Source organism: Petromyzon marinus, chromosome 51 (assembly GCF_048934315.1).
Source record: "Petromyzon marinus isolate PM22_M1 ecotype Great Lakes invasive population chromosome 51, UKy_Petmar_22M1.pri1.0, whole genome shotgun sequence".
NCBI classification, from domain to species: domain Eukaryota; kingdom Metazoa; phylum Chordata; class Hyperoartia; order Petromyzontiformes; family Petromyzontidae; genus Petromyzon; species Petromyzon marinus.
Window position 1 is genome coordinate 10,939,849 of NC_133717.1, and position 27,093 is coordinate 10,966,941.

The 27,093-nt window shown below is 47.7% G+C and overlaps 1 protein-coding gene across 4 annotated transcripts; it reads right to left on the reverse strand.

The window, feature by feature from the left end:
• Nucleotides 1-4,013: 4,013 nt before the first annotated feature.
• Nucleotides 4,014-27,085, reverse strand: LOC142931262 (uncharacterized). Of its 4 annotated transcripts, none has more exons than XR_012947275.1 (3): nt 26,302-27,085; nt 23,485-23,601; nt 4,014-15,735 (listed from the first exon to the last, which is right to left on the reverse strand). XR_012947275.1 is itself a non-coding variant. In XM_076074982.1 (3 exons), exons 1-3 carry the CDS (start codon nt 26,971-26,973, stop codon nt 15,561-15,563), a joined length of 969 nt encoding a protein of 322 aa, XP_075931097.1. In that variant the 5' UTR covers nt 26,974-27,085; the 3' UTR covers nt 4,014-15,560. The 4 variants fall into 4 exon arrangements, 2 of the variants coding, with proteins under 2 accessions (XP_075931097.1, XP_075931098.1); XM_076074982.1 differs by having other exon boundaries at nt 26,297-27,085; XM_076074983.1 differs by having other exon boundaries at nt 4,014-18,545; nt 26,297-27,085.
• Nucleotides 27,086-27,093: the final 8 nt, after the last annotated feature.

Sequence of the window (27,093 nt, forward strand, 5' to 3'; positions counted from 1 at the left end):
TGCTCAGTGTATTTTATTTTATGACATGTCTTTGTCAATTCACTGCTGGATGATGGCATCCCCATGCCGTGTGGCACTTATGGTCGTTGTTGGTCCATACTACAACGTTGCTGGCCAGTGCCAGTTCAGATATCACTCACCACTGACGTTAGCATTGGCTAGTAATGCAACTCAGGTCACGAGGTTCATGGTGGGGTTATGTGAACCACTACGCCACTGCTCTGGGCTTTGGTCTTTTATCTGGAAGTAATACAAAATATAGAAATAATTTGGAGAAATGACACTGCACACAATGGCTTACTCTTGAAAATGCCATCAAAGGGATTGTAATTGAGCTGCTGGCCTGTTTATCTCTATTCCCATTAAATAGTCATGTGCATCCGTTTATACAGCCGTCTGTCTGATGACGCTTCACATGTGTTTATGTACAAAAAAACAACGATAAAGAGATATTCTAAAGCAATTGAGATGTTAATGACCTCACATCTCACCAATACCCATATCCACATCTGTACATCACTGCTCTGCGGGTTTTCGCAGTTGCGCTGTAGAGGCTCTCCAGCGTGTGTTTGGGTTGTACCGTGTGCGTCATTCGGCACGATGTCTGACGTTTCGCTCCACATGCTTGAGCTTCGTCACGATTAACAACGAATGGTGTAAAACCTGAGTCTTTAGATGATGAATGGCGATAAAATGCTTTGGGAATTTTTTTATATTTGATAAAACGTACATGAAGTGGCATACCCGTAGAATCAGCGCACGTTAGAACAAGCATGTGGGTGTAAGCACGCACCTAACTTGTGCGTCAACTTGTTTGCATATTTGTGCAATTTTGATGACATGTTTCTTTGCACGTTCGAATCCCAGCAAAATTCCGGCTCCCTTAATGGACTGCCTGCCTGTTATTGTCGACTTTCCATCAGTGCCTCTTTTGCAAAGACTTGCAATATATAAAAAAAAACAGCGATGGAGATTGAAATTGGATGAGGTAGAAAAAAAACCGTTCTTATTGTTTGTTTTTGATCTAGCCGTCGTGAGATGTCAGGGCATTATTAACACGTGGCACTGCTCTCTTCTCGTCAGAAGTAGGGTTGGCACCTCTGAGGTACAAAAACAGGACTTAATATTGGAACAGGAATATCTCGCAATACCAGTAATGAGAACTACATCTAAATGCATAATCTTGAGTGGTGTTTTATTATTATTATTAAGTAACCGACAACTGATCCTTATTGCGGTACCCCGGGGTACCAAATAATACAAAATGGCCGAGGCAATTAAATATTTTATTTCTGGGACACTCTTTTTTTCCAGGGGTGTACCTAACTCCGCGACTGGGGTACCAATCATTCATGAATCAGTGCCACTCCGCGATGTCGAAACGCTGCGAGGACGATTGCGCTGAAACCGTGAACGCTCGTATGCACCAGTTGATCGGGTGGGATCTTGGTGATTGGGAATCCAGGCCATTATCTGCCTTTCTCAGCACTCACGATGAGATCGAGGACTTCAAAAAGACTTTTGAATCCAACTTCATCGCGACTAGCTGGGAGGAGCACATCCTCGCGTTCATGTCGAATGCGTCAGCATCAGCGGCGGGAGCGGCATCCTCTGCGGCAGGTGCCTCTTCGTCGGTGTCAGACTCGTCACCTTCGGAGGCAGAAGCGGCGACATTCGTGACGGGCGCATAATCGGCTTCCGGGACGGCGTCCTCGTGATTGTCCACGTTATCGAGCGTCGAAAGCGTTCGTCGGACGGGCGACGTTAGTGGTTCGCAGCAGACCGTGCCTAGTCGCAATTGTTCGTGAACGGTGCAATCGTAAGATGACAGCGTTGCAGCGTGTGATCACCAAGCTGGGTCAAGAAGCGATTAACAAGATTCAGAATGATTGGGCGTCAATGGAGACCATCCAGAACGGATCGGTATGGCAGCAGTCTGAGGGGATCATTATTAACATGCTCCAATCGGGGCTCTCGGAAATTGAGATTCGTTCGATCATCATTGTCGGAAGATCCAAAGTCGCGCGTCTACGCAAGGTCCTCAAGGATGGAATGGACACTCTTCATACGTGACACGCTCCTGCGGTCCCACATCACGCGCTGGCCTTTGCTGATCTCGACGGCATCAAACGGGACTCCGAAACATGGGAGGTTGAGGATGGCTTTCCCTGCGCTCATCGACGACCCAGCTCGAATGCGAGGATCTTCCGGATGATGAACGTCAACGCCTACTGCTGGAGAAGAACATGCATCTCGACGCCGCCGTCGGCCAGCACTGAATGGTGTCCAAATTCGTCAAGGAGTACGTCAAACAACACGCTCCTGATCAGAAAGTCCCCGACACCGTCATTCCGGAGCACTACGACGACAACAACGACGCAGCCGGCGTCGACCCGAGCGGACTGCCTGTCGGTGCAGGAATCGAACGGCCTTCCAACTATCCAGATTCAGATTGAGGATTTTAGCGGTAGCTTCACCATGACGCTCTACGGTCATATTCGCCCGTCTGCGGATTACTTCAATTCCAACCTGATGGTCCAGAACTTCGTCCTCGCGGACATCACGAGCGGTGTCAACAACGTCATTTTCTACGACGAGCGTGCACAAGGAAAGGGGGCGGACGCACTGTGCAGCCTCCGCTTCGTGTACCACGTGAAGCTGCTCACCATGAAGACGGCCCACATGATGCCAAGCACTTTGCTCGTTATTCTCGACCAAAACAAGTCGCAGCTGGTGACGATGTTCTTTGCGATGCTGTCGTTATTGTTCTACAGGATAGTCGTTCTGCTATACTTGATACCAGGGCATACGCACAACGAGGCCGATCGGGTCGTCGCATGGTGTCGCAATGCGATGAAAGGTAAGAACTTTAACACCCCGATGGACATCGTGCAGGCCGTCAACGACGTCAATCATCGCGATTCCAAACGTCCATTCTATATGAGCTGGGACGCGATTTTGAAGAAGCAATTCAAGCAGATGCTAACCCGCTACACGTTCAACTGCTTTTTTGAGATCGTTAACATGAGACACCTCAGCTCGACGCCCGACAGTGAGGTCGTCCACGTCCCACTAATAAAGCAGGAGGATGTCGAACTCGTCCGTCGATCGATTCTACATGATCTGTTCGGCGACAACGTAGACACAATCGAGCAGGGGATGTTGCCATCAATCCGTTTGCCGATTGCTCCTGTCGGCAGCCTGATGTCGAAGAAATTGCTCTCGCTCTAAAAAAAATTACTTTTCTATTCCTCCGGAATACCTGCCATATTACCCGGCAATCACGAGCGAGATCAGCTCCAAGATCGACGACCCGATTCAGCAAGCGATCCCCACCCGCTCGAACAAACGCCAGCTTGTTTCGATTGACGCGACGGTGGATCTAGACACCGCTACGGCACCGAAGGCGAAGCCTGGGCGTTCCAAGAAGAAAACGGGCGTCGCTCCGGGGCAGAAATCGATCCTGTCCTTCTTTGCCTAACATTAGCATACAAAATCCGTTATCGAAAATTTCAGCTTTGAATAGTGCACCGTGTACAGCTCGTCGAGATGAATCAATTGCCGCATCGCCGACCATCAACAGACTGAAAATGACTGCATCACGGATATTATGCGAACCGCCATGAGGTTCAACTGTTACTTTTACTGCCCTGGTAAGACTTAAAGATCACCCCTAATAGCAGCTGATCCAAAAAGAGGATGATCCTGGTGACCTGAGTCACATCTGGGACTAACCATGAGTCAACAGCATTGGTGTTGATGCCTCTGCCCACACAACACTGACCAGGACAGACAACCACTCACAGTCATTCCCTTGTGCCTGAAGCTCACACAGGTGGCAGGGGTAAGGGCTGAGACGTGTGCAGTAATGGGGGTCACATCACACCAGGCAAGGCCCTCTCCCTCATTTGTCTACACTATTTCCACACTGCACGTTTGGGTTGGGGATATGTTGATGAGGAGCCATTAGCACCCACACTTTACTCCGCCACAAAGAAAACTATTACATCTCAGAAGCTTAACAGAATTTTACTTTTGTTCACTCATGCGAAGGAAATTTACTTTCGCTTATGCCGGGATATTAAAAAAAAAAAAAGCCAAAATTATTTATTTAAAAAAAAAACAATAAAAAATATTGTGAAAAAAATCAATTGCCATAATTTTTGCAACAACAAACTTGCTACCAATGTTCAGACGTGAAACAAACCAAAACAATTCAAAGGCCAACTCGATAATGAAAATTGCATTAATTTGTTACATTCAGTCTTATTATCATCATTATTATTATCATTGCTATGTCAAGGGGAGAAATGCGGCCGTGTAAGTTATTTTTTTTGTCTTCTTCTGGAAATGGCAATGGCAGGATAAAGACAGGTGAGGTGATGCCTTCTCCATGGCGATGGCGGTAGACAACCATCTGCGATGTAAACACAAGCAACCTCCGTATGTTATGGGCTCAAACAAAAAAAATGACAATCCCGCAGCGTGCCATTTCCTGCGTGCCGTGTGTTCGTGGTTTGTGTGGCGGCATCATGACTTTGTGTTGAAATCTATCTGACATTTCACCATTGTTTTTCCTCGGCGATAAGTTAGGGTTTTTTTATCATCTCACAGGTGCTGTTTTTTTAATGAAAAGCCTCTCAATTTGGTCGAAGAAGTGAACAGCAAAGCAACTCTCTGCTTGTGTATTGATTTAGAAACGAGGAAAGCCTCGTGGAGACTCAAGGCTCTTTTTCAGGAGGGTCCTGCTCGAGATGCTTGTCCCTCATCATCACAATCATTATTATTCATGCCACGCCTGCCACGCAGACGCTGATGGCACCAATGCCAGTGGGATGTTTGTACACCTGGAAAGGCATCAGAGTTACCGAAACAAAGCCCACGATTGTTGAGACAGAGCGAGCTTTCCACAGAGACTGGACAGGAAGACCTATTTGCTGTACTGTACTGTGGTATACCTGGATGCACCGCAGTTACACAGTCGACCGGCGCAGTTATAAGCATGGTGGGGTAAAGTTTGGGTACTCCCATCTCTTCCAGGACTTCTAGCAGGCATGGAAGATCCGGCCAAAATACCATCTGTTGCGGGGAGTGATCTAGAACTCCCTCTAGTGGAGGCCCATCTGCCTACAGTGGCAAGAGTAAGATATTGCGGTGCTGAACCTTTATCTTTCACTGCCTTCTGCAGGAACCCCATTGCCTGTCTCATACCCATAATGGCACCATCTCTGCATGATCCACCAACCCTGAAATCCAAGTTGCAGGATCACTGGCCTGCACCCACCACTACCGCGCTCGGCTAAGTTCACATCCCCAACACTGAGCTGTCGGGACATCTCCTTCCTGGCCTTACGCGGGCATCACTGCTTCCGCTGGTCAGGCCACATGTATGTGTGTGTATATATCATGGGACCTCCCTCGCAAGTGTCAAAATATAAGAATAGATTTTACCCTTTCTGGCAATAAAACAGTTGTGTTAAGATGTTAAAACACCAAACTGAAACCTTTTGCAAGGAATCATGTCTGCATTAACCACAATACTTGTGGTGAACATGAAAACTAAAAAAACATGCTCTGATAGTATATGCATTGTCTTTTTTAACTGATTGGTCCACACCTGAGACAGCTTTCTTTAGAGCCTAGTCTCAAACAGCGCTAGACCAGAAGACGCCAAAAGGCCGTGTGTATATGTTGAACTTCTTTCGCACCGTACGTAGCCACAAGCGCTAATCGGAGGTGCGCGAGAAGGGACAACACACCAAACACACAAAAAGCAGTTCGCGGTCAGACACCGTCCTGGGGATCTCAAAGTGTGAGTGCATGGGGGGGTGGGGTGGGGGGCTCCCGAGAGAGGCATCGTTTGCAAATGAAATCTGCAGCACCGCACAAACGCCCCTTCATATTCCACGGTCCCGATGACCGATGCCAATTGGGACCTCACCAAAAAAAACCCCCTGCAATTTGTTAGCATTTGGACGTCGCATTTTTCATCGCTCGAATGCTCGAAGGAAACGGCACGTGTAAGTGACAATGCAGCCCGCACAGCGCAGCGCCCTGTAACGAGGCAGAAAAGAAGCACCGCTCCATGCGCCCCCGAAAGACGCGCGGGGCGGTACAATAGATTACCGCGCTATTGAGCCGTCGGGAAATTGCATTCTTTTGTTGCAGAGACCCGCCTGGTTGCTTAATCACGGTGCAGTGGGTGGGTGTGTGTGTGCGCGTGCAAGCAAGTCAGTGGGTTACACCTATCCCGGCTTATAATAAACCTAAAATAGCCGCTGAGATTGGATGCCATTTAAGAGTGTGACTGGGAGGGGAAAAAAATCCAATTTAATGGATTGTTTGACCCCGCCCCCCCCCCCCCCGCTGCCAAAAATACGAATGCAAAGATGCATTGATCGAATGAAGATTGCAAGCTGCTTTGCGAACTGTTATACAAGCATTATTTAGTTAGCTGGCCAGCAAGCCAGCTCCTAATAATGGAGCTCTTCTCTTGCCCAGAGATGTGTTTTATTGTTATTATCATGATACTGAAAGAGTCCATTAGGCAGCCTAGAGATATTTTACAATGTAAAGCTGATTGGATGCGGGAAGGAAACTTAGGTACAGGCGTAGCCCTGCAACGGATTGTTCACGGCACTGCTGGTGGAAAGGGCCTCGACGAAAGGGAGCTCAGAATCAGAATATTTATCCTGGAGGAATCCGATGAGCTATAAAGCTCTTTCTCACAGATGTCCAGCTCTAGAGTTAATCTGGTGGATATTTGGCCTACTCTTCCACAATGGTCAGCCATTATTGAAAGACCTGTACCGACGGTTTAACCCACCGCACGTGACAAACGGGTTGATTGTGGCCTTTATTCAGCCAATTGAACAGAGGCAGGGGGATTTGCACATTATTTCAAATGCCACGTTGGGAGCACAAACCAAGTGACCTCTGGATTGCCAGTATGCTAACCAGAACACCAATCATAACCGTGTCCAGTATGCTAACCAGAACACCAATCATAACCGTGTCTAGTATGCTAACCAGAACACCAATCATAATCGTGTCCAGTATGCTAACCAGAACACCAATCATAACCGTGTCCAGTATGCTAACCAGAACACCAATCATAACCGTGTCCAGTATGCTAACCAGAACACCAATCATAACCGTGTCTAGTATGTTAACCAGAACACCAATCATAACCGTGTCTAGTATGCTAACCAGAACACCAATCATAACCGTGTCCAGTATGCTAACCAGAACACCAATCATAACCGTGTCCAGTATGCTAACCAGAACACCAATCATAACCATTATACAAAGGGCAGCATCCGTGATCGCTTGTGCACGTATATTCATACGGAGCAGCTTTAGCGAATTCAATGACTTTGTCTATAACGACGGTTGGCGTCTTACCACGATTGAGCACAGCTTCGGAGCTTCCCCCTCCCACCCCCCCCCCCTCTAAAACCCTGACCTTGTCGCCGATTACACTTGGCTTAGGAGCAATTGGTTATTAATGGGCAATCGTGCACGCGCACGCGCCCAGAGAAACTCCCTCTCCAGGGGGACTCTCTGCGGCCTCGGGTTGCAGCGATATTCAATCACAGGGCACGTCCGCCGTTGTTACAGCCTCTCCAATGCAGGCACATATGTGACATCGGCCTTTCAACCCACCTTCCTTTCCTTAGAAGAAAAGGAGTTGTCGAGGTTGGTGCGCGGATGGCTACGTACGGCGTGAAAGAAGTTCAACGTATTCAATCACAGGGCACGTCCGCCGTTGTTACAGCCTCTCCAATGCAGGCACATATGTGACATCGGCCTTTCAACCCACCTTCCTTTCCTTAGAAGAAAAGGAGTTGTCGAGGTTGGTGCGCGGATGGCTACGTACGGCGTGAAAGAAGTTCAACGTATGTACGTACGTACGCACGTACACGCTGCCACTGTGGTGCAATGTTTTGCACACTGGACTGGCGATCCGAGGGGCCACCGGTTCAATTCCATCTCCCGGCGTGGCAGTTGCAACGATACGGCGCAAGTTTTTTTGTTGTTTGTTTAAATCCCCCTTGGCGCCTCTGTCCAGTAAACATTGTAAACGAGCGCATCCACCAGTTAGTCAATCGGCAGATCACGTGTGGTGGTGGGGCAACGTGTGAGCACTCCCACCTGTTCCAACAAGTCTGGCCGGTGTGGACGAATAGGCCCAATATACCAAAATGAGGGGCTTCTCCGAAATTTCACGAGCGGAAGCCATGACATCAGCAGTGGCACGAGAAGGCAATTTCAGGGCTGCGCCTTTATCCTTACCTGAGGTTTGCCTCCGCCGCGGGTGAGATTGTTCAAGGTGATCGCGCGGAACACTTCCGCACGCACCCCGGGGATGCGATCGGTACATAAAGGGATGAAACACTGATACAGCATTGTGCTCCCTAACCCTTGACCTTTTGATGTAGGAATAACATTGCAGAGCGGGCGATGTTGTTACCGGAGCAGCGTTTCAGAGCGCCGTCACTGTCGGTGAAATGGTTCAATGGGATATCATTGAATACAAGTGCAGAGGCAGCTGAGTTATTATTATGAGCCTCTCGCCTTCACCTCGCCATTGACGATTACCTTTTTCTCCACATTACAGAGTGCACGTTTCCCCCCCTGTATCTTAAAGAAAAGTCGGAGTTGCAGCCCATAAGCTGGAGAACACGTTGTGTTACAGAAGACGGTTATCCATTGCGATACATGACAATCCGTCCGTTCAAAATTATCGACCGTCGCTCATCTCTCCCCATTCTAAATGTAGCACATTTCATATTCCTCTTCTGGAACAAGGCTAGCACCCTCTTACTCTCCGGAGGATCTCATAATCTGGATACATCCACTCCGATTACACGGTCAGTGGTTGCATTTTACATTGAAATGTTTTGGTTGGGTTGCATAGGCTACAAATTATAGTACATGAAAACAACAGGAATAATGTAATTTCACACTGAAAGCCTTAATAACGGGTTGCTTTCATACTTTGACGACAATTATTACCGCAAACATCGAATGGCGACAGCGAAGATGCAGCCTTCGTGCAGCAGTGAATATATTACGACCGATGACGATAATCATCATTCTTGTTGGAATTATTGTACGCATTTAATGTGCCATGACAACCTCACTTAAGCTCGAGGCAGGAAGTGGCCGGGTAACTCACCCGTCAAAGCCCTGAGCTGGTGTCGCTGAGATCCTGGGTTTCATATTGGGACCAACTGCCCATGAGCATTCTTGGGTTCTCAAGTGCAATGGCGAGTTGACGGTCTGAGCGCGGTGATATTATTCTCGGTTTTGCACTTCGTTTGGGAAAGATGGAGCAACGAGAATGAACAATTAATCAGGTTGATTGTCACGTGGAACGGATGGGTAGGAAATTGCTAAATGGATAAGAGACGACTCGGTTCACTGATATCTCCTGCCAGGGACCGTACCGTGTGACACGAGAATAAGTACTGGTCGGTGAGTGGTTCCAAAACGTGATTCTTCGTCTCATAACTTGACGAGACGAAATTTAGTGGAGTTACCTACAGTGAGGGAAAAGGTATTTGATCCCCTGCTGATTTTGTACGTTTGCCCACTGACAAAGAAATGATCAGTCTATAATTTTAATGGTAGGTTTATTTGAACAGTGAGAGGCAGAATAACAACAACAAAATCCAGAAAAACGCATGTCAAAAATGTTATAAATTGATTTGCATTTTAATAAGGGAAATAAGTATTTGACCCCCTCTCAATCAGAAAGATTTCTGGCTCCCAGGTGTCTTTTATACAGGTAACGAGCTGAGATTAGGAGCACACTCTGAAAGGGAGTGCTCTTAACCTCAGCTTGTTACCTGTATAAAAGACACCTGTCCACAGAAGCAATCAATCAATCAGATTCCAAACTCTCCACCATGGCCAAGACCAAAGAGCTCTCCAAGGATGTCAGGGACAAGATTGTAGATCTACACAAGGCTGAAATGGGCTACAAGACCATTGCCAAGCAGCTTGGTGAGAAGGTGACAACAGTTGGTGCGTTTATTCACAAATGGAAGAAACACAAAAGAACTGTCAATCGCCCTCGGCCTGGGGCTCCATGCAAGATCTCACCTCGTGGAGTTGCAATGATCATGAGAACGGTGAGGAATCAGCCCAGAACTATACGGGAGGATCTTGTCAATGATCTCAAGGCAGCTGGGACCATAGTCACCAAGAAAACAATTGGTCACACACTACGCCGTGAAGGACTGAAATCCTGCAGCGCCCGCAAGGTCCACCTGCTCAAGAAAGCACATATACATGTCCGTCTGAAGTTTACCAATGAACATCTGAATGATTCAGATGACAACTGGGTGAAAGTGTTGTGGTCAGATGAGACCAAAATGGAGCTCTTTGGCATCAACTAAACTCGCCGTGTTTGGAGGAGGAGAAATGCTGCCTATGACCCCAAGAACACCATCCCCACCATCAAACATGGAGGTGGAAACATGTTTTGGGGGTGTTTTTCTGCTAAGGGGACAGGACAACTTCACCGCATCAAAGGGACGATGGACCATGTACCGTCAAATCTTGGGTGAGAACCTCCTTCCCTCAGCCAAGGCATTGAAAATGGGTCGTGGATGGGTATTCCAGCATGACAATGACCCAAAATACACGGCCAAGGCAACAAAGGAGTGGCTCAAGAAGAAGCACATTAAGGTCCTGGAATGGCCTAGCCAGTCTCCAGACCTTAATCCCATAGAAAATCTGTGGAGGGAGCTGAAGGTTCGAGTTGCCAAACGTCAGCCTCGAAACCTTAATGACTTGGAGAAGATCTGCAAAAAGGACTGGGACAAAATCCCTCCTGAGATGTGTGCAAACCTGGTGGCCAACTACAAGAAACGTCTGACCTCTGTGATTGCCAACAAGGGTTTGGCCACCAAGTACTAAGTCATGTTTTGCAGAGGGGTCAAATATTTATTTCCCTTATTAAAATGCAAATCAAGTTATAACATTTTTGACATGCGTTTTTCTGGATTTCTTTGTTGTTATTCTGTCTCTCACTGTTCAAATAAACCTCCCATTAAAATTATAGACTGATCATTTATTTGTCAGTGGGCAAACGTACAAAATCAGCAGGGAATCAAATACTTTTTTCCCTCACTGTACGTACGAAGGTAGTTCAGCATGCACACGTATATGCCACGAGCACAACCAGGATGAAACTCGAAAAATTACAAAAAATATACTCTGCTTTTAGGTGCAAGAAGATGGGGAAGACAATGAATTAAGTATATGAGCAATTTGAACAATTAGTTCCAACTGGGAGTATCTAATAGAACGTTATTTGAGTAATATCACTGACAGAACTAAATGGAAGTCCATGATAGCCGATGTCTTTGAGAAAGGACATGGCACATATAGAGAGTTCTGAGCAGGATCCTCTTTTGAATATCAGCCAACTGGGTAAAAAAAACCCAGCACGTAAAATGAGCTGGGTCAATAAATTACCTGCCTGCACCACCTTTGCCGCTTCTGAAGGTTGGTATCTCATGCATAGTCGCTCCAATTCTTGCACGATCCACCAACCCTGCGTAAAAGTTACTGGATTACAGGCAGTCACCTTCACATAAACACAATAAGCATAAAACGTTTAACGTAAAATGTATACGTACTTCATATATACAAATAATTATCGTTATATATGTGCCCATAAATCTGCTCGCTTACAAAAGGTTACAGTTCAGATGATATGGATTTGCTGCTTGATTGATGTCCCTTATTTAACCACGTGGGAGTTCACTGAGATGCATTACCTCTCCATAGTGTGCATCACGTGTAACCCGACACACTCGCTCACACACGACACGGTTTAACTTTGAGAGGGATGCTCGTTTCGTCGATTTTTTTTTTGCAGTAACGGCATCGACCAGAGCATCTTCTGACGATGAGTGAATTTATCCTCTGATAATAATCAGTGTGAATATGCAGACAAACTATTTCAACAATTTTTATTTTATTTTACCAGGTAAGTCCCACTGAGCTATACAGCTCTTTTTCACAAGTGACCTGGCCACAAATGATAGCTCCATGAAGTGGCATATCATCACGTGGACATTTATAGCAGCCAAATAATCTAAACGCACCTTGATTGTAAATGTGGAGGGATAACCAGGAGAAAAATCCACGGGACAATGGGGAAAACGTGAAAACTCCAAATATACAACAGGCTTCAGGGTCGGGATCGCACCCACGACGTCCTGTATACCAGGAAAGGCAGTTAACATCTCACTACCAAACGCATTGCGCTGTGTCCGCACTGGGAGAAATAGCACAGCAGTATCGATGGCTGTGGAGCATTACTTTTGCTCGATGTCACTTTCTTTGCTTTTATTTGCTTTGTGTGATGATGGAGCTCGGAAATAAACCAATTCTCACCTTGATATCGACGAGCCAGTGGCCCTGTTCGCATCTCAATCAGTATCACTGAGGTTAATTTTGGCGGCAGGGTGGTGGAGTGGTGACACTTGTGCCTCACAGCAAGACGTGCCTGGGTTTGATACCTGACTAAAGTGCGTTTTTCGCGTGGAGTGTGGATGCTCTTCTCTTGTCCGATATGGATTTTTTTCCGGGTTCTCCAATTTCCTCCCATAGATTTAAAAAAAACCTATAACTGGTACTGTATTGGCCAAACGTCCCACTGTTGAAAAATTATCTGCAAATTAACTCAATTGGAATGGCACTTAACATCATCGCCCCTTGCTGCAAAAATAACTTTGGCAGGACCCTCCTGAAGGCGAATCTTTCGACGTCTTGGGTAAACAGGTGTAATAATAATGATGATGATAATACAAAATGTACAATCTACTCGGCCCTTCTGATGCCTTGCTGAGACAACGCAGAATCCTGCGTGCACACTGAGGGCTTCACGTTGCTTAACAACCGTTCAAGGTGGGCGATAATTTGTTTAATTCCAGCAATGGAAAGGCACCAAACAAATGCTCTGAGAGACTACAGAGGACGTGAACACATTTTTTCGTATCTTTATTTCTATTCTTGGTTCTTTCGGTAAAGTCACGGGGAAGGGAAACAATAAAATAATAAAAATATAAAACAATAAAATTCTCACGACGTTTCGACTGCAACACAAGCAATCATCATCAGGTGTGAAAACCACAGCAAGAAAATGTTCTTGTGATTTTCACGTTACCGAAAGAACCAAGAATATGAATCCCTGCAGTCACGAAAGCTTTAAATTAAAATCTTTATTTCTGTTAAAGGGGGGAAGGGGTCACGGGAGTTGGTAGATTAATACTTTGTGTGGGGCTCAGTCGTGGTCTCCCCGTTCAGATGTTGCCACTTTGGTAAACCGAGCCGGACAGTCGATGTCCTGCATCGATGTTGGCGCCTTCGTGGACTGCCTATCGGACATTCGTCACTTGGGGCAAGGTTACGCGAGGAGGGAGAGACCGACGCCCAGCGCGCGTTCCGTTCAAAGAGCGTCTCCAGAGAAGCACCTCCGACAAGCGCGGTTGGCTACGTACGGTGCAAAAGAAGTCCACCATCCGTACGCGCATGCAATGCAGGCGGCGCCTTAGAACGGTGCGGTATGGAGAAAAAAACAGAGTGCGTCACATCGAGAAAGAAGCTCGATTGCCTGTTCATTTGACTCTCTTTCCCATTCCTGTCAACCCCTTATCAGTGCCCTACCTTATTACAGACCAATTCAGACCTTAACCGGTCACCCCGTAACCCCTTATAAATCTCAACGTTCATCCTACAAAGTCCCATCGCAGTGGAGAAACACAAACAGGTAGACAGAAAATGAAGAAGTGCTTTTACTCAATTACCCTGTACAAGAATACAGGTGAACCGTATGTTTTGACAGGTGTGTTTTCTCCACCTCAGGAGATTTGGCTTCGATGTGCATCTCCCGTAAAAACTCGCAAAACCTATACGGCGCGTGCGTGCGCGTGCATTTTGTCCGTCCGTGGCGGTTGCTGAGCACAGGGCCCAAAAGGAACACCCCCCCCCCCCCCGAAAACCCCACAAGCGGCCAGCAACAAAGAGCACTCGTCATAGTGTAAGATAGATAAGGGCTGAGCAAAGAATTTCACGTAACTTGACTTCGGAATCAATTGCGTTTCTTTGAAGCGAGCAAGGCCGTGAGAGGTCGGGAGAAGAGACGATTTGGGAGGGAATTCCAAAATGGAGGAAAATAATCAGAAAGAGAAGCGTGTTGGCCTGCCGTGTTGGGCACGTCCATAAATGACGTCACGCGATTTTGGACGATATTTGACCCCCCCCCCTCTAGTCACACGGCGTAAAAAAAAGTCAGACCCCTCCTCAAATATGACGTCACAAAGCTCTGCCCCCTCCCCCCCCCCCCCCAGAAAAAAACATGCTTCAAATCGCTTTAAACTATTGTCATTGTAGTGCGTATTTAAATGTGGCGCTGCACTCTGATGTTGTAGGAGATACAATTTATTAAAAATTATATTTTATTAAGTAGAACGTGTTGTCTATATTTATTTAAAGTTGCGCATTTTGATGTGACGTCACATGTCTCAAACCCCGCCCCCCTCTTCGTCACACATCGTCACAAATATCTGACCCCGCCCCCCCCCCCCAGGTGCGTGACGTCATTCATGGACGGCCCCGTTGGCGGCCGTTAATCCCGGTGTGGATGAGACGAAATAGCCGGCGTCTCGTAGATTGAGTCCTCAACGTGCGTGGGGTGTAGTGTGGGGAGGGGGGGGATCAATGGGTGAAGTTTACAAGAACCGTGGGATTGGTAGAAACAAGACAAGCGTGGTAATGAGGCGAATGACCGCCAGTGATGGAGTCACCCGAGTGAAATCAAGGACTTCTGGGTCATCAATCAACCTGACCGCTTGACGTACGTACATATAGATCTTTCACAGGGACGAAGGTGACCCACAATTCAAACTTCAGTTATTTTCGTGGTGCCGCATTGCAGGCGGTGCATAAACGTGAATAACCCCCAAAAAATCAACAAATTCGTCAATATTATTAATAATACAGTTTTTTTTCATTGGGTTAGGTCTCGTAAATATAAATGTGTCGTTAAACCCACCACCACCCAACACAGCCACTCAGTAAGGTTGGTCACATAAACAGAACATGGCCAATTCGTTACGAATACAGCACACCGATGTGTTGGAGAGCAAATCCACAACATTTACAATCTGAGTACGACGTTTCGCCACGAATTACAACTAGCATCATCAGCAAGCATCATCGTCAATAACACTGCGGCCTTGGAAGGAAAGATATATAAATTGACGACGTATCACGCAACTCCCTTCTTGTCATCGGCGCTGTTGCATTTGCTGCAATCCAAACAAAAAAATTAATCAAAACAACCGAAGAAGACGACAGGTGACATTGTACGAGTGAACTGATGGTGAAAGTACAACAGGCGTGTGAAGCGCAAATATTTCATGTACAGGCAATCCTCGGTTTACGCCGCTGTTGCGGTACGCCATGTTGGAATAACGCGGCGCTTTGTATTGAGATATTTTATTGACATACGCGAGGCAGTTTTCGGAATAATGTCATCAGCAACGCGACATGCACGCCACCCTAGCCTGGCACCGAGGCCCAATGGCATTGCTAGCAGCCAGTGTGGTACGATGATTACTCTTGCGATGCACCGCGCGGCGTCTCGCCACGTGTACACCGGAGCGTTTCCTTTTAACTCTTCCGTCTCCCTCCTCCTCGTCCCCATCCATCCTGTACACAACGAAACTCTGGAATAGTTACAAGTAAGTAAAACTGTGTTTATTGTTTTTTTTTTGTATTCAATAGGAAGTATATTAGAGGTTACGTTATTTGATTTTTAGTTTAAAGTATTACATTGTGTGTACGTGCATTCCATTTTTTTAGTTTCATTTATTTGGTATAGCCCTGTGAGCCATTCGGCTCTTGAATCGGGTGCAACCGCAACAAACAAAAACAAAAAAAAACAAAAACATGAACAAGAAAACATTGATATAGGCTAGGATAATATAGGCGATTATGTCTGCGAGTGTGAGTGAGATCCCCTAACTCCCCTCCTTTTACCATTATCTCTTATGGAAACAATTGGGTTTGACGTCCACGGCGTGCGCCTGCACAAACGCATGCGCAGGGAGCTCTCTCTGCTCGCAAGCGGCACGCGTCTCTCGCGAATGTCCACAGCGAGGCCGGCAGCTCGGATTCTTACAAAGCGGGCATCAAAATAACGCGCCAAATTCGGTCCACGACCGACGAAGATTCGCGGGCACTTCTCAAAAGCCTGCATCAGTGATCGCCCCGCCATCAGCCAAATCCACGTTCATCCCCCAGCAGGGACTCGGCAGTTTTATACCAAACTTCTGTGCACCGACGGAGTTGTTTGCAATTACGCATTTTTATTTAAAGCTTTCGTGACTGCAGGGATTCATATTCTTGGTTCTTTCGGTAAAGTCACGTAGAAGGGAAACAATAAAATTATAAAAACATAAAACCATTTTTTGTATTATTTTATTGTTTCCCTTCTACGTGACTTTACCGAAAGAACCAAGAATATAATTACGCATTTGGCACATTGTAACGAATGCTTTATAGCAGCATTTCCGTCTTTCATCATTTGTATCGTGATTGTTTTTTTTTGTATCGACTTGAGTGTCCGTCAATAGGAGCGAAGTGCCGCTGGTACTCCCTGAGTTATATCATTAAAGTCACGGTTCCTGAGGGGCTGAGCCAGTTTCCGTGTGGGGGTTTTTCGGTGCCATTTAGCCTACTGAGTTGGCCTCTGGGCGTTATCCTAACTGCGAAAGTAATCGGGGCAAATGCGCCCTTAGCTCAGCTGGGCACTGGCGTCGTTGTTTCTTTTAACAATATCTGTTAACATCCACCGGCGATGGACGGGATGGGGGTCCCGAAGCAAGGGGCGCAACAAACAGCGGCAAGAGATACATTCCTGTTCGTAGGTTGCGAGCTGGAGGCTTCATGGACAACAAAAATGGCAACGCAATGTGCTGTTGTTTTTGTTTTTGTTGTTGTTGTTGTTGCTGCAAGGGGGGTATCGCGAGTAAAAAGGGGCTCCGCAATGAAACAGCAGGCGGTCTCTGGGCCTCACGAAGAGCCGCTGTAAAATTGGATGTTCGGCTTCATCATATTTGCAAGAAATAAAACAAATAACGCCGTTGCCAGGGAACACGTGCTCGGGCGTGTTTATTAAGGCGAAGAAGAGAGAATACATTTTTTTTGTGTGTTTGCGAAGGCCGATCGCTGAATTGTTCGGTTGCGTGGTGGGCAGACATTTACGGGCGGATCGCGTGTTTCGTATTATTATTATTACTACTACGACTATAGCTGATTATCGATTATTCCGGCTGTTTCCAACCTTCTCCAGCGGTCCCGCGCCGACCCGGCAAAACGGGCAAAATTGTTGCAAAAGCTGTAAACCAGTCCCGCGATTGTCAAACACAATCGTCATGTTGTTATTCTTGGTTCTTTCGGTAAAGTCACGGAGAAAAAAAATCATCAAATTAAATTAAAATTAAAAAGAATAAATTGAAAATAATAACAACAAAAAACCCCACGACGTTTCGATAGCAACACATTTTATTTCATTATTATTTTTTAATCTACGTGACTTTACCGAAAGAACCAAGAATATAAATTCCTGCAGTCACGAAAGTCATTATGTTGTTGTTTGAAACACTGGTGTTATTAGTGCTACGTACATCATGCAGTCTTCGAGATAGAGTGGTAATTACGGTACAGTAAATAGAGTAACTTTTCACAGTAGGTTATTTATCTTAGTCTATTTGTATGTGTATTTATGGTAATTCCACATAGTAATCACATTTAAAACACAAACAAAAACATACACACAACACCTAAAACATAATGTTATTGCAATAATGCGCTATTTTAAAGACGCATGTTTAGCTATTATCCGGCGTTGTTTTGAAAGCCTGGCGCCTGATAATCGACGATCTCCTGTATTATTATTATTATGCGTAGTAAATGTGCGGGTAATTTTATTTAGCGGTGACTGAGAACATTCGGGAGACATAAAAAGAAAACCATTAATGGTTTTGCTGAAAATGAAAAAAAAACGCCATTTGGAAAAACATCGCTTCCCGTTAAACATTTTTTTTTACGATTTCATGGATGAAAGATAATGCCTTCACGTGGCATAGTCCAGTGGGGGTGCTTTTGCTGGCACCGCAAAGGGTTGCCTCCGAGTTCAAATGTGTCCCGAGTTAAAGCCCTCGCTCCGACTCGACTCATCATAGCGTGTCGAGATCGACACGCAGTTTCAGATGCAAAAGTGCAGATACGATACGTCTCATCCACCCGGTAAAAACCAAGGAGCGCCTACCCTTCATCAGCCTCTCAGACATCTACCATTTGAATTTATATACGTCGTCGAGAAAGCAATCGCATCTCAAAACGCGCTTTGCAAAATAAACTCCACGAGGGCAGGTGGGGGGTGGGCGGTGGGGCCACAGTGAAACATGACAGAGAGAGAGAGAGCTTTACTGTGGCACGGCCGGAGATATCGCCACCTTGGAGGGGAGGGGGGCAGGAAAGACAAAGATGCCCCGTGTAGCCTTAACAGACTGTAGGGGCAAGTACTGTTAGCGAGCACCTACGAAGGGCAGAACGGCACACGAGAGGGTGGGTGGCCAGCACCACGCCCGGCCGCCTTTGTCTCCCCAGTGGCGACGTTTTTACGCACGGCAACATGTACTCGTTTGAGATTGATTCGACCTCTGGGAGGCCCAGGAACGGTTCAGATAATCGTCACTGATGTTGGCCGTGAGCGGGAATTGAACTCGGGTCGCCAGGTTCGTAGCGCAGCGCGCGATACCGCTACATTACCGCTCCCCCACCTAGGGGATAGCACCACCACCACCAACAACAATAACAACAACAACAACGGCGACATCAATCCCATGGGAGAGCCTGGGGCAGCCAAGACAGCACCAACGATTCTCAGAGAATCCGCTTGGAGAAAGAGAGGGGAGGGTGGCGGGAGGGGTGGCGGGGGAGGAGTGGCGGGGGGCCGTCATCTACAAGCCCCAGGGGGACGCTTGAACAAAGCTAACGAGTTGCAGGGGGCAAACACGGCAGCCAATTTTAGGAAAACTATTATTGTAATTATAACAAAACATAATGCCACAGCAATTTGCAGTCGTTTATCGACGCCGCACCTCCGATTAGCACGGTTGGATACGTACGATGCGACAGAAGTTCAACATTCATACACACGACCTACTGCTAGATGAAGTGCCTTCCCATGCTGCGTCGGGCATGAGGGTTGCGAAAGGGGAGGCGAGGGCCAGTGTCGTTTCGGATATCACTCGTCGATGATGTTCGCAATGGCGAGGTATCGAACTTTGGTTTACAGCTTCGTGGTGCAAGTGCCGCTCAACCGCAGTGCCACACCGCTCCCCATCGCCGATGTACACATTTGCCCGTGGGGGAGTTTGTAACGAAGTTCAATGGAAAGGGACGTTGAGCGCTTCGTGGAGTTTGGGTTTCCTCCTACGCGGGGGAGAGATTCTGCGAGTGTCCGTGGGGTGACCTGCTAATGCGAGCAGGTAGCCCCGCGGGGGATGCATCCGCGGTCGTTATTCGAGGGAACCGCACGCGCATTTGGAAACGGCAGTGACCTTGTGACCTCTGTTCCGTCAGGAAAGGGGCACAGCGCCATGTAGCCTGCTCTACCGCTGAAAGCATTCCCATCGAATGCGCGGTGGAGCCAACATTTTAAATTCTCGGTGCTGGAATTTGAGCCCAGATGAAGTGCAAAAACCGAGTTTTATATGTCGGGGGTTTTTCCGTACTCCTGTCATCGTTGACCGGGCTGGAACCATCGCCTCACGATATTGGAGAACACGGTTTAATCTTCCAGTGGCTGCCTGAATTTGAACCCAGCATCTCAGCGGTGCTCTGACCCCACCTCCCCCCCCCCCCCCCCCAAGCCACGCAGGTCACCTCGGCAGCTGCTTTCGTTAATTTAAAAACGTTCACGCGTGCCCCCTCGCTGAGGTGCACTGGGGGTCACCTGGTACCCGGGTCACGCCGCCCTCCGCTGGGACATCGCTGGCGGCGTCTACAAACCACGGTGGAAGCCCCTCGCTCGCTGGCTGTCTCTCCCCTCAGCGGATCGCACAACAGCGTGAGCGGATCGCACAACAGCGTGAGCGGATCGCACAACAGCGTGTCCGACTGCGCAAGGGGAAACCACGGCCCGAGCTGCGACCCGGTGTTCACGGGTTCCCGGCCGCGATGTGTACGGCTCCGCTCGTCTTTGCGCACGAAAGTCGGAGGTTAATGCTCACGCGGCAAACCGCCCCAGAAGCAGCATGAGCGTGACAGCGGCTGCGCCATTAATGTCGCGTGCAAAAATATTGCCCAATGGTTGTTATTGTTATTATTTCATTTATTTTCCTAACGTTTCATTTTTTGTAAATTGCCTCGTCGCCGGAGATACGCTCCGGCGCCTCGTTATGGCCGCCTTGCCTAATCACCTCTCCTGTTGGGGGGTAATGCGACAATTTCCATGTGGTGAGCGTAACGACATCTCCGTGGCCACACGCACACACGGGACGTGAAACCGCGTGCGCGCGTTCGCCCTTAGTGGATCTCACTCTGGTCGCCGCAGCGCGTTTGTCTACTATGCATGTTGAACTTCTTTCGTACCGTACGTGGCCAGCCGTGCTCATCGGAGGTGCGGGGGAAGGACATCAAACTAAAGACAAAAAGCAGTTGTAAAGAAATGAGTTTCCAATCTATATTTCAAAAGTGCATACCTCCAGTAGCTCTTCCTAATATCGGAAGTAAGAGAGTTCCAGTCGGCCGCAGAAGTGCATCTGAAAGCGTGCGGTAGGGTGATCATCTTTGTTCAATGGCTAGCCAAAAGCCGCTGTGAGGATGACCGGAGTTTGCGCGTTGGTTTGTGCATCTTCCCTCCCCCATATAATAACCTACTTTCCCGCTCGAAGTCCCTAAGTGAGTGTGAACCCAATATCCCTTCCTAGAATCCAGGAGGACTGAGTTGGGGCTTCGGACGACCACGGAATTTCTATACCGCTCCCCTCCATTATTACGACTGGTGCGTTTTAACGGGCTCTTGTCAAATAAAAAAAAACAACTATAAAAATTATTGTAAAGAATCACATTAAAATTCCGGCTATCAAAGATTATACCACTGCCAGAGATAGTGTCTTACAAATGGCGCGTGCAGTGCAAACGTCTCGAGGAGAACGCCTCGCAACGTCCCCGGCGAGCGGGAGTTATATTCAAGGCACGTCACCGATTTTTTCTTCTCTTTAATGAATCTCCTTGTTCCTCGCTGCGCAACAGCCGGGCGAACAAGCCCTTTAATAATTGATGTCGGAGATCTCAAGCTTCGTGGGTCATTCTGAGGGAGGCGTCCACAGGAGGCTCCCATTTTGGATTTATATATATATTTAATTTTAAAAAATTGAAAAAAAAAACCGTGTTATTTTGTTGTTGCCTGTAGCGACGATGCAGCGCGATTGGGCTCAATGTGAGGCCCCAAAAAATCCCAAACAGGGGCAAGTCGCCCAACCAGGATATTGTCAATAAATTGGAAGGCGCTCGCTGTGAGGTGACTGCAAACGCGCTCGTTTTTTTCAGGTTTCACTCCCCCCCCCCACCGGCCGTTACCACCACCTGTTTACAACCATTGTGCGGCCCTCATGTCAATGCACTGCTCGATGAGGGCCTCTCACCACACAAATGTTGGCCATGGGGGTTACTTTGCCACACTTCAAGATATCCAGTGTGGGTTGGTGAAAGTGGGAAGCTTAGCTATTGGAGCATAGAAGCACGGTACAACGATTGATATTTATATTCTGTTCCTAACCCTGCTGCCCACAATGTAGTGCAGCCTCAAATCATGTTGGGTTTGGATTGTTGGGGGGGATTCGGATCAGAATCCGAATCTTTATTTATCCTGGAGAAATCCGACGAGATATCAAGCTCTTTTTCACATTATGTCCAGGATGTTGGGATGGCCACCACAATAGAAGACTGGCTCACTTAGGCATCTGTTATCTACAAATGTATACCTTACGTGATCCTGATCTAACTCTAAAACTGTAACAGTACTCCGACAATAACTCTGCTTTTGGGTCAGAACATTATAACGATGTGATTGTCCCTGGAGTAAAAACCCAAAGATGCACACTCTCACTCAGAGACAGAACTGTGGAATGATCTCCCAACACACTCACACATGTGCCACCGGTCTCAACCTATTTAAACCTCGAATTAAACACACACTTGCACAACATCTGCAACTGTTACAGCTGGTGTACATTCTATAGGAACAGGTAGAGTGTATCCTTTTAAATACATATGTCTTTATTTACCTGTGTGTTTTTAGTGGGTGTCATGTCCATGGTGTAAATGCATACTATTTAAAGTTATACATTCACAACTGTATTTTAAATGTCATCACGTGTTTGCTACGCATGTGACAAATCGAAACTCTTCACACACCCTTGCAAACGAACCGTTCCATCTCAAGTGATTATCCAGGTGAAATGTTTGAAACAACAGAACGAAAATGTATCGACTGCAAATAAAAGTAGTCAATATAAACTTTTAGTCGAACAATGAATGTAGTCGACTAATGGACCGAGCCATATGCTGTGTTTAAGTTATTATTACACTTCGTAACACACGAAAGATTAATTAAACCCCTCACTAAGTCTCAACTCATTTTCAGGAGGATCCTGCCAAGCTTACGTAGTATGTACGTACATAGCCAGGGGCAATATTATTATATGCCATCCCAATTGAGTAATTTGCAGGTAATTTTTCAGATTTGGAATGGTTGCCATATACCAGTTACATTGTATCTATTTGTTTTATCTCTGTGGAGGAAACCAGAGCACCCGAAGGGAACCCAATGCAAAACAGGGGAGAGCGTACAAACTCCACACGGAACGGCACCTAAGCCGGGAATCAAACCCAGGTGCTGTTTTGTTGCGAGGCACAAGTGCTACCACTGCGGGATCCTGCCGCCCAAGCTGCTTAAAGCTTTACGCCCAGTCTTCACGTTAATCTCCAGCAACATGACCCAGTCCCTGTCTTTGGCCATTGCAGCATCAGAGCTCCTGGCTAAGGAAGCCTCTGAGTGAAGATTAGTGTCGGATTATCCAAGAGGCAGCCTCATTAGACTTTGGAACGCACATCCTGTGCACATCAAGACCACGCTTGTTGCTATTTTCAAGACTTATTATTGTCAATATCCCTTCACGGCTTTGTAACTCCACTGCCGGATGAAGGCCATCCAATGCTGTGTAGGCAATGTGCATTATTTGACCATACTGTGCTGGTCAGAGCGGGTTGACGAACGGGTAACGAGGGAGGAGCTGAGGACTGTTTCAGATATCACTTGCCACCGATGTTAGCCGCGGCTGGAAATACAAATCAGTGGAGCCACGGTGGCGAGATGTTAATTACCTCGCCGGGTGTTCAGGAGGTCGTGGGTTCGATCTCCACCCTGATGCATGCATATTTGAAGTTTTCATGTTCTTCCCGTGGTCGCGTTGATTTTTCTCTGGGTCCTCCGGTTTTTCCCTGCACATTTAGAAACATACGTTTAGAGTATTTGGCTGTTATAAATTTTCACATTAATAAGCCACTTCGTTGAGCAATCATTTGTGGCTCAGTTGCATCTGAAAAAGAGCTGCATTATTAGCTCAGTGGGGCCTTACCTGGTTAAATAAAAAAATAGTTGAATAGCTTAGTTTCAACTCGGGTTAACTGGGTTCATATTGCGACACGTGACCACCACAAAACCGAACACGGGCACAAATCTCACTGCCTATTTATTTTGCACTGCCGTTTTCAGAATTGTTCTTAGTTTAATGCAGGAGGATTCGGTTTTGTTTGTACGTTATGAACGATTGTACACACGTGATGACATTTGTATGTCATTTCATAACGAGCCTTGAGATTTGGTCCAGATTTTGAATGTAATATAGGACCAGATTATTATTATGAACTAATTCTTAATTTATGACATTCACTGCAGCCGTGATGGGAGGAATATATGCCTGAGGCTGCATGTCTCGCTCAACAGAGGGAAGTGTCTTCATTATCACCTTTCCCACGCCGTCATCTCCGCTCCTGTAACTTCCTGCCCTCCACACCCACCCTTCTGAAAATAACTTACAAATATTATCCTTCATTCCAAAAGTTTCCAAAAATGTACACGACACGGCCTCCTGCCGTAGAAGGTCTTGAGACGGGGTTCTATGTCGTGGTTATCACGCTGCAGGATGAAACTCGTAACCGAAGTTTAATTCCAGACCATGGCTAACATCAGAGGTGGGTTGGGGTCCGAATCGGTCGCGGGCTCCAATTTTGTCCAAGCCGCAAGGACCCAGCGTGGATGAAGTATGGTCAAACAACCTCCGTTATTGACAAAGTGTGTGTGGGGAGACCTTCATCCAACGATGGACTGACAAAGGCCTGTAAGCACCTCCCATCAGAAAACATTTCAGCTGCTTTAACTCACCCTACAAGGTGCCAGACAATGCAGACTGACCGAGGCCAAATGAGCTCATCATCTCATCCAAAGCTGTGACACCAGATATTGTCTGGTGAATCAGAAGACTGTGAGTGGGGAAGCAACTCAACTTCTGAGCTGACACGTCTCAGCTGAGAAGAATACAGATTGGGCAATCATCCTTCCGTGCGCAGACTCAATGCCGCTTCAGTACTTGAGGGCGATTTCTCCCAGCTCTGCCGTTGGACATTAGAGGCCATGATGGTGCTGGTCCATTTGGGAGCCCTAAGCAGACATGATTTTCTGGAGACGTCTCAAATCAAATTCTTAACATGCTGGGGGGAAAAGGACAGATAGGTGTAGACAAGACGATAGACACACAGGGAGATGAGATACGTGTGGGCTAAAATAGAGGTCTAGTGTAATGACAGATATGTGGACAAAAGAGGAGTGCGATGTTAATGGGTGGAGTTTGCGGGAGGGGGGGGGCGATGCCCCGCGCGAACTGGACACATTTATTCATTTATTTTCAGTAGTTTACAATTAAGAAAAAATAAATATGATGCACCCGCGATTCCTCATGTGAGGGACAAAGCGAACCACTGCCCCCCCCCAACCCCCCCCCCCCCAAATATAGAAGTCAAACTCCGAGAGAGGTCACTTGGCTTTTCGCGTTAATGATCTTGTTGTGTTTATTTAGGATGTGAATTTGAGGTCCTTCTTCTTATTCTTGGGTCTTTCGGTAAAGTCACGTAGATAGGTTCAAAGAAAATAACAAAAAATAACAAAATACTACGACGTTTCGATCTCCTGATGACGATTGCTTGTGTTGCGATCGAAACGTCCTAGTTTTTTTTGTCATTTTTTGTTATTTTATTTCAACCTATCTACGTGACTTTACCGAAAGACCCAAGAATATGAATTCCTGCAGTCACGAAATCTTGAAGTAAAGACCCATTCAAACAGTCCCATCGGGGTGGTAAATGCGGTCTTTGGCCGATCCTCCTCCGCCATCTCCACCTGCCAGTACCTGGACGCCAGATCGAGGGTGGAAAAATACCGCGCCCCCGCGAGGTTGTCAATGGTGTCATCGATGTGGGGGATGGGGAAGGCGTCGCCGAGGGTGACTGCGTTAAACTTTCGGTAATCAACACAAAACCGGGTCGACCCATCCTTTTTCGTCACCAGCACTACCGGGGCAGACCAGGGGCTCGCCGAGGGCTGGATTATGTTATCTCGGAGCATATCCACAACGGCCTCCTTAATCTGGATCCGTTCAGGCGCGTCCACTCGGTATGCGGGGAGTTTAATGGGTCGGGCGGCACCGGTGTCAATTTGGTACTTAACAAGGTCTGTCCGGCGCACGTCTGAATCGTGCTCACTGAACACGTCGGCGTACTCCCGCAATAACCCGCGCAGCTGATCGGCCTCTCCCTTAGGTAAATCTGCCCCGGGTACGTGTAACGCGTCAAGCAGTGGAACGACCTCGGCTCGGGAAGTCGGGCCAACCCGCCAGGCCAGGTCCTGGTCGTCCTCGCGGCGGCCGGGGTCCCCGGCCCAGAGGGCGAACACCGAATCGTTAGAGTGGCGCGCGTGCAGGGGGTGTTTGGTGGCTACCGTGGTGTGTCATTGTAGCATTGCCGGGGTACTGTGGAGGTTAAATACCCGCATAAACAGTCGGCCCCCGTCTATGTTTACCAGTGTGGCTGATCCCACAACCCCGTACCATGCCGCCAACTCTGGCTGAGGAGTTAGCATTACCTCACCCGATGGTCGGTGTGTGGGGTCGGTGGAGGGGGTTGCCACGGGCACCAGCATCTCGGCGAGCGGCCCGATGGTGACGGCCGACACCAGGGTAGCGGCCACAGGTGCGAAGCGGGGGCGATCCGGCTCTCGTCCCAGGAATGGGATCCGCCTTCCACGGTGGCGCATCGCTGGCGGGGCTGCACGTTGAGACCCAGCTTTTCCAGGAGGTCTGTACCTGCGATACACTCATGGCACAACACACTCGAGACATAGAATTCCTGGGTGCATACCTGGTGTCCGAGACGGACCTCAAGGGTGACCCTCCCCCGCAGCCCCATCCTGGCTCCGCTTGCAGTGTGCAGCGCGTGATCCGGGGCCTGCAGGCAGCCCACGTCAACCCCGAGCATGCTGCAGTGTGTGGCGCTCACGAGTGAGGCCACTACCCCTGTGTCCAACAGAATCTGGGTACGCTGCCCGCTTACCTTCCCTTCCACCAGCGACGTGACCCCCGTGATTCCCACCACCAGCTCCCGCAGCCAGTCGCCGGAAGTCACCGCGTTCTTGGGTGTTGTTGCTGGAATCTGTGTGGAGGTCACTCGCTTACCATTATCATTACTGTCTTTTTGTGTTGGGACTGCGTCGATTGCACCCCTAGTTGGTCCACTCTCTAGGGGGCATTGGCATTTAGCCATGGCGCGTTTTTAGCACGGGCGATCTGAGGACAGTCTCTCATGAGATGCCCTCGACGGTCTCACAAGTAACATGCCCGGGTGGCGGCTCCGTAGGAGGCCCCCTGCCCACTCCTTCTCCCC